This window comes from Triticum aestivum, chromosome 4A (assembly GCF_018294505.1).
Source record: "Triticum aestivum cultivar Chinese Spring chromosome 4A, IWGSC CS RefSeq v2.1, whole genome shotgun sequence".
Taxonomy (NCBI): domain Eukaryota; kingdom Viridiplantae; phylum Streptophyta; class Magnoliopsida; order Poales; family Poaceae; genus Triticum; species Triticum aestivum.
Window position 1 is genome coordinate 88,375,722 of NC_057803.1, and position 8,516 is coordinate 88,384,237.

General features: G+C 59.3%; 1 protein-coding gene across 1 annotated transcript in view; it reads right to left on the reverse strand.

Annotated features, from left to right (window-relative positions):
* The window catches only part of LOC123083739 (vegetative cell wall protein gp1-like), a 68,688-nt gene extending 61,271 nt beyond the window's left edge, over positions 1-7,417 (reverse strand). The window contains exon 1 of the mRNA XM_044505685.1: positions 7,278-7,417. Coding sequence (XP_044361620.1) covers positions 7,278-7,417 — 140 coding nt within the window. The remainder of the gene's footprint in view (positions 1-7,277) is intronic.
* Positions 7,418-8,516: the final 1,099 nt, after the last annotated feature.

An 8,516-nucleotide genomic window follows, 5' to 3' on the forward strand; every position in this document is an offset into this window, starting at 1 on the left:
GTTGCTTCCCTTACGTGGACTCCAAGTCTCCCAGGTTGCTTTCCTTCCAAAAATAAGTTCCGTGAAGTTTCAGGTCAATTGGACTCCGTTTGATTTTCCTTTTCTGCGATACTCTGAAACAAGGAAAAAATAGAAACTGGCACTGGGCTCTGGGTTAATAGGTTAGTCCCAAAAAACATATAAAATATCATATAAATGCATATAAAACATCCAAGGTTAATAATATAATAGCATGGAACAATAAAAAATTATAGATATGTTGGAGACGTATCAGCATCCCCAAGCTTAATTCCTGCTCGTCCTCGAGTAGGTAAATGATAAAAACAGAATTTTTAATGTGGAATGCTACCTAACATATTTCTCTAAGTAATTCTTCTTTATTTTGGCATAAATGTTCAGATCCATAAGATTCAAGACAAAATTTTAATATTGACATAGAAACAATAATACTTCAAGCATACTAACTAAACAATTATGTCTTCTCAAAATAACATGGCCAAAGAAAGTTCATCCCTACAAAATCATATAGTTTGTGTCGGCGTTCTGGGAACGGGGGTCCCCAGACTTGCCTTCCTGCGGCCTGCGGCGTGGCTCAAAGGGGGGCCCAGCACGGCCCATCTTCACCAACACAATCCCAAGACCCTCGCGAGGGGCCAAGCCTCGCGGGGCGGAAGACGTGGAGCTTCCTCAGGCACGGCCTCGTCAGGCTGGCTCATGAGGAGGCGGAGAGATCAAGGCGGGGTACCTCGCGAGGTGCCCGTGACGCAAGCCATGACGACTCAGGGCGCCAGGCGGGTGCCAGCCCGCGCAGCGTCCTCCTTTCCTCTTTGGTGCAAAGGGGGCAAGCACAGCCGTGGAGTACTGAGGCATCAGGCAAAGGTTGCCATTTTGGTGCAACGAGACCAAGACTAGGAGGACTACGAGACGGAGGTCACCGTGGAGCCCAAGACGGCGTCATCACCAGAGCTTTGCGCAGGCGAAGACTACTTTTGTCAGGATAGCTAATACTTGCTGTCCCCTTCAAATTAGCCCGCCATTGTTGGCTCCCTTCCCGCTCGATATTTGGGAAGAGGACCAGGGCCTCTATAAATAGGACCAGCCACCCACATAGGGAGGGGGTTCGGTCGGTTTTGGCTGGAGGCAGAGAGAGAGAGAGAAGGTGACTGAACTCCACTGAGCAGTTTATCGCCCCAACCAAGAACAGACCCTCGCGAGGCTGTTCTTCCTTGTATTGTTCATCATCATCAACCCAAGAGGCAATCCACCACACCACACACTGGAGTAGGGTATTACACCACAACGGTGGCCCGAACCAGTATAAACCCTATGTCTCTTGTGTTGTTCTTCCCGTGGTTTTAGATCCTAGCATGGCGGAGGGGTGCACGTAGGTAGGAGGCGAAATCTCCGCGCGCACCCCGGTGTTCGAACCTCAAGGGTCTGCCGGAACCCGGAATCCGACATTTGGCGCGCCGGGTAGGGGTGCACCAGAATTCGTCTACCACCACCCCGTTCTCCTCCGACCATCACGCCCATGTCTGACGCTCGTCGGGCCCGTGCGGAGCGCCGGACCGCGCCCGCTTCCCGCGTCGCCCAGATGGCCCCTGTCGGCGGGCGTCCTCGCCGTTCCCCGTCACCTGCCGTCAACGCCGCCACCGGCCCGGCGGGTGACGGCAGCAAGCATTGTCCCAGCATCTGTCCGTGCGGCAAGACGGCCGTACCGCAACACCCACGCTCACCCCAGCTGGTTCTTCGCCCCGCGCGCTCTGCGCGCCTATGGAGCCCCGCAACCTCTCCCCCGTCTATCATGCTGCATCAACACCCACGATCGTCGCGGCCCTCTTAGGCGGCTCACAGGCGCCGCCCACAAGTCACCACGTCAAGCCGTTCATCCGCCGGGTCAGCGCCGCTTCCACGCGGCAGGGGGCTCCCCTGGATCGGGCGGCGCCCGAGACCGGCCTGACCTTCAGCTCGGAGGACCACCCCTCCAACTCGGCCTGCTCGGGTGCGCTCCCCATGCTGTGCACCCCCACCATCTGCCAGGTGGCCATCACTAGAACCCTCATTGATGGCGGCGCGGGCCTCAGCATGCTCTCGGTCGAGGCCTTCAATCTCCTCTGCATACCCCAGGAGCGGCTGTGACCCAGCCGGCCCTTCTCAGGCGTCGGGGGCGGATCGTCCAGCTCCTTGGGATAGATCTGGCTCCCAATAACCTTCGGCACCTACGACAACTTCCGCACGGAGCTGGTCGACTTCGACATCGCCCCCATCGGCCTCCCCTACAATGCCATCCTCAGCTACCCAGCGTTGGCCAGGTTCATGGCAGCGACGCACCCGGCGTACAACCTCATGAAGATGCCCGGGAGCAGCGGTGTCCTCACCGTGCACGGGGACACCGGGGACGCTCTGCGGGTGCTCAAGCTCGTCTTCAAGACAGCGGCGTCGGCACAGCCCGCCGACTTGGAGGCCCCCGAGCCCAAGGGAGTTGCGCCCGCCAAAAAGAAGCAGTTGTTCACCCAAGACAAGGCAGAAACCAAGCAAATACCCGTCGATGAGGACGGGTCCACCAACGCCACTTTCACCATAGGCGCCCACCTCAAACCCGAGCAAGAAGAGGCCCTGGTCGGGTTCCTGCACGCAAACAAGAAGGTATTTGCTTGGGAGCCAGACCAGTTGGCAGGGATCCCCAGGAGTGTAATCGAGCATCACCTCAACGTGTGCCCCAACGTGCGCCCTGTGAAGCAGAAGGCCAGGCAGCAGTCCACAGAAAAGCAGGCCTTCATCGTCCAAGAGACCCGCAAATTAGAGGCTGTTGGGGTCATTCACGAGGTCCGATACCCAGATTGGTTGGCCAACCCTGTCGTTGTGCCAAAGAAGGGAGGGAAGGAGCGCATGTGTGTCGACTTCACCAACCTCAACAAAGCGTGCCCGCAAGATCCATTCCCGCTCCCCCGCATCGACCAGATCGTCGATTCCACCGCGGAATGCGACCTGTTATGCTTCCTGGATACCTTCTCTGGGTATCACCAGATCAAGATGGCGGTAGAAGACGTCGAGAAGACAGCCTTCCTAACCCCGTGTGGGGTGTACTGCTACACATGCATGCCATTCGGGCTGCGTAACACAGGGGCGACCTTTCAGCGGCTGATGCACATCACCCTGGGCCCGCAGCTCGGGAAGAATGTTGAAGCTTACGTCGATGACATCGTGGTAAAATCTCGGGATGCTAGGACCTTGATACAAGACCTGGAGGAAACCTTCGCGAGCCTCAACACAGTGAACCTACGGCTCAACTCAGAGAAGTGTGTGTTCGGAGTCCCCTCGGGCAAGCTCTTGGGTTTCCTTGTGTCCCACCGAGGCATCGAGGCTAACCCGGAGAAGGTCAAGGCAGTGGAAGACATGAGCCCGCCAAAGACCCTTAGAGAAATGCAAAAGCTCACGGGGCGCGTGACCGCGCTAGGGCGCTTCATCTCCAAGTTGGGGGAGCGAGCGCTACCTTTCTTCCAGCTAATGAAGAAAAAGGGGCCCTTCGAGTGGACTGACGAGGCCGACAAGGAGTTCCAGGATCTCAAGAGATACCTGACCAGACCACCGGTCATGGTGGCTCCACGCCCTCAAGAGCCCCTGGTGCTTTACCTCACCGCCACTCCCTACTCCGCCAGCGCACCCTTGGTGGCAGTCAGAGAGGAGCGTCGAATCAAAACCGCAGCAGCGGCCCGCGACGAGGCGGAACAGGAACGGGGAAGGCCCACAGAAACCGCTACAGCGGCTGAGGAGATCAGCCGTCGCAGAGGGGCGCACCGGACGCGGAAGAGGCCCCACTCCCAGATGGCCAGTCTTAGGAGTCCTCATTGCCTCAAGAGGCGCCAAGGTCTCCGAAGGGAGCCACCAGCACTGACGCACTCCACCTTGTTGAGCACCCAGTGTACTTCGTCAGCACGATGTTGCGGGATGCAAGGGCACAGTACCCCATGCCTCAGAAACTCCTCCTCGCGCTACTGGTGGCATCGCGCAAGCTGCAGCACTATTTTGAGGGTCACCCCATCAAGGTCGTCTCGTCATACCCCCTGGAGAGAGTGCTCAGGAGCCCCAATTCAGCTGGGAGGGTCGCTGAGTGGAACATAGAGCTGCAAGCGTTTCAGCTCGAATTCAGCACGACCAGAGTCATCAAGGGAGCAGCGTTGGCGGATTTCGTGGCAGAATGGATGGAGGTGCCATGCCTCAAGGCCGATGAGGATCAGTCCCTGTCCCCGGGAAGCGAGGCGCCAGAAGGCTGGGTCATGTACTTCGATGGGGCGTTCTCCAGGAACGGCACTGGGGCTGGGGCGGTGCTTATATCGCCCACTCAGGACAAGCTCTATTACGTCGTGCAGCTCTGTTTCCAACAAGGTGAAAAGGTCTCCAACAACATAGCGGAGTATGAAGGTTTAATAGCGGGCTTGAAGGCCGCAGCTGCCCTGGGGGTGAAACGCCTCACCATCAAGGGCGATTCGCGGCTCCTTGTCAACTTCTCCAACAAGGTGTACGAGCCGAAGGATGAGCACATGGAAGCCTACCTTGCGGAGGTCCGCAGGATGGAGAAGCAGTTCTAGGGGTTGGAGTTGCAGCATGTGCCCCGTGGCACCAATCAAGAAGCCGATGACATCGCCAAACGCGTGTCCAGGCGGTTACCTCAGGAGCCTGGCGTTTTTGAGGAGCGGCTCTTCAAGCCTTCAGCCTACCATCATTATCAAACACGGCTCAGCCCCGGGAGGAGCTCCCCCAGCCACCTGCCTCAGGAGCTCCGGCCTGTGGCCCGGCCTCGGGAGCATGCCTGCTCCTGACGATGGAACCTCAGGAGGGATGTTGGATCGCGGAGCTCCGGAGCTACCTAACGCAAGGGACCCTGCCAGAGGAAGGAGGAGGAAGCAGAGCGAGTGGCACGCCAGGCCACAGCATACTGCATCAAAGATGGAGAGCTCTACCGGAAGCGACCAAACGATGTGTCCCTACGCTGCATCTCCAGGGAGCAAGGGAAGGAACTACTGGAAGATATACACGGCGGAGACTACGGACATCATTCATCATCACGGACCCTCGTCGGCAAGGCGTTCCGCAGTGGGTTTTATTGGCCCACCGCGCTCAATGACACCGTGGAACTAGTGAAAGCTTGTGAAGCCTGCCAGTTCCACGCCAAGCAGATCCATCAGCCAGCAGGAGGCTTGTAGACTATCCCCCTTTCATGGCCATTCGCAGTCTGGGGGCTGGACATCTTGGGCCCGTTTCCTCGGGCGCCAGGGGGCTACCGCTACCTTTACATTGCCGTGGACAAGTTCACCAAGTGGGCTGAAGTAGAGGCTGTTCGTACCATTCCCGCGAGTTCCGCGGTCAAGTTCATCAAGGGCATCGTGAGCCGGTTCGGGGTGCCGAATCGCATCATCACGGACAACGGTTCGCAGTTCACCAGTAACCTGTTCAAAACATACTGTGCTAACCTTGGAACGCAGATATGCTATGCTTCAGTGGCGCACCCCCGAAGCAACGGCCAGGCCGAGCAGGCAAACTCGGAGGTCCTGAGGGGCCTCAAGACCAGGACATTCAAGAAGAAGCTGGAGGCCTGCAGCAGAGGTTGGTACGATGAGCTTCAGTCCGTGCTGTGGTCCATCCGCACCACCGCGACCAAGCCAACTGGAGAGACCCCGTTCTTCCTGGTCTACGGAGCGGAAGCGGTCCTCCCTCACGAGGTGAGACGTTGCTCCGCGCGGGTCCTGGCGTTCGACAAGGCGCAGCAGGACACCATGCGGGGGATGGACCTCGTGCTGGAGGAGGAACGTCGACAAGAAGCCGCGCTGCGAGCGGCGAGGTACCAACAAGCGCTGCGGCGATATCACTGCCGCAACATCCACCCCAGGACTCTTGAGGTAGGAGACCTCGTGCTCAGGCGGGTTCTCTCCAGGGAGGGACTGCACAAGCTCTCTCCCATGTGGGAGGGCCTGTTCAAGGTTGTTCATGTTTCCAGGCCCGGCTCCGCGCGCTTGGAGACTCAGGAGGGAGTGCCGGTCCAGAATGCATGGAACATCCAGCACCTCCGAAGGTTCTACCCCTAAAAAGGCCCAGAGCCTATGAAGCAAGGCGAGTGCCTGTGAAGCTATCGCGTTTTGGAATAGGCCCAGAGCCTGTGAAGCAAGGCGAGTGCCTGTGAAGCTATCGCGTTTTGGAAAAGGCCCAGAGCCTGTGAAGCAAGGCAAGTGCCTGTGAAGCTATCGCGTTTTGGAAAAGGCCTAGAGCCTGTGAAGCAAGGCGAGTGCCTGTGAACCTATCGCGTTTTGGAAAAGGCCCAGAGCCTGTGAAGCAAGGCGAGTGCCTGTGAAGCTATCACGTTTTGGAAAAGGCCCAGATCCTGTGAAGCAAGGCGAGTGTCTGTGAAGCTATCGCATTTTGGAAAAGGCCCAGAGCCTGTGAAGCAAGGCGAGTGCCTGTGAAGCTATCACGTTTTGGAAAAGGCCCAGAGCCTGTGAAGCAAGGCGAGTGCCTGTGAAGCTATTGCGTTTTCGAAAAGGCCCGAAGCCTGTGAAGAAGGCCAACGCCTGTGAAGCTCGCCGCCCGTGACACTCTCACGTAATAATGAGTTGGGGCTGTACACGCCCCGGAGTCTCAGGAGCGCCGGCCTCAGGCCCTGGGGCTCCCTCCCATGCCCAGTGGCAGCACTTAGCTCCGCGCTGGTGAGAAGACGTCGAAGACTAGACTAGGTGCCGGATTTGGCTTTTCATTTGGTTTCCGCAGTTGGCTTGTTCCTTCTCATTCGAAGTTTTATTGAAGTTGTTGCCGTCTTTGGCTTGTGGTTCTTCGGCTTTTCATTCTCATGCCTCGATTTCTCTTGAGCAAGGCCTCGCGAGGGAGGCAGCCGAGCGCCCTTGCGAGTGTTCCTATCCTAGTCATTCAAAGGGTTCGCGACCTGGGCCCCTTGCAGGAGCACCCCTCCAGTCCGTGCCCCTTGGGCACCGCGACACAAACACAGGGCCTGGGTCGGTCGCCCCCGCGGCTGGGGCCGGGAACCATCCACGCACGGGCACGTAGCCGGAAGGTACGATAAAGAAAGCAAAATGATGATTAACAGCAATAACCCATACACGCCCCCGTGGGGCCCCACGCTACTGTCCTTTTTATGCAGGAAAAAGGAAAAGGAAGAACAAATCTGGTGCAGCTCGCCTCACACCGGCCCGCAGGGAAGCCCGAGCTGCCTCCGGAGCTCAGGCGGACTCCCTCTCGCGCTTCACCAGGGCGCGACGGTGGGCGGACACGCTGCCACCTCCCAAGCAGATACAGCGGCGTGGGGGCTGACCACGGTCGCTGCTAGAAGAGCCGCCGCCTGAAGAAGAGCCGGAGAAGCTTGAAGAACCCTGAGCGCCGCCTGCCGCGCGAGCGCTGCCCTCTCCGTCATCGCCGGAGCCGGGTTCCTAGCCGCGGTCGTCACCCTCGGGGCAACACCCTACGCGGCGACCATCTTCCCCAAACACCCTCACGTAGAGGGTGGCATCACCGTTGAACTTGAAGTGTAGGGTGCACCGACGGCCCAGGCCACGCGCGTGGGCAAACGACTGGCAACCGCGGGCCAGGGCCAGGCTCCCGACTGTGGAGACCTCCAGTGAAGCCCATGAGGCCCGGCTACAGCAACCGTCGGCCTGAAGCCAGAGGCTGCCCGGGGCGCCGGCCGGGAGCTCGCCAAGGAGGAAGCGAGGAAGAGGAAGCCGGGTGCTAGTTAGCTCCGCCGACCACACGACGAACTTCGGCAGCACCTCGGCAGCGCGGAAGCGCGGCATGGGGGGACGTGCAGCTGGAGCACACCCCCTGGTCGCAGTAATCCGCCCGCCGCCGTGCTGGAAAGCATTTCCGCGGCCGCGGGGAGCTGCCGTGGTGGTCACAGGATGATTGCGGGGGCGCCCTCGGCCGCGCTTGGGCAGAGGAGAGGCATGCTCGACCTGGCAGGCCTTCCCCTTCTCCGCGGCTGAGAACCTCCTCGACGGGGCCATGGAGAAGAATAAGAAGCAAGGGGAGATGAACTGGAAGGGCGCGTGTCGATCAGTACTTATAGTTGGCGAGGGCCAACCGACGGCCCCCACGATCGCAGGTAATCATGACCCGCCTTGCATGCAGGGACTTGTCCAATCCGTGCAGTTGCCGAGGTGCCATGGGGAAGTGGAGACGCCCACGCCCAATCAACCGCCACGCGGCGCCCAAGGCCGCAGGCTGTTAGGGCCCGCGGCGCTTCGCTCTTGCCCTTTCGCCTCCCAGCACGGCCAAGTCCGGGCGCGCCTTGGGCCCGGGGGCTACTGTCGGCATTCTGGGAACGGGGGTCCCCAGACTTGCCTGCCTGCGGCCTGTGGCGTGGCTCAAAGGGGGGCCCAGCACGGCCCATCTTCACCAACACAAACCCAAGACCCTCGCGAGGGGCCAAGCCTCGCGGGGTGGATGACGCGGAGCTTCCTCAGGCACGGCCTCGTCAGGCTGGCTCATGAGGAGGCAGAGAGATCAAGGCGGGG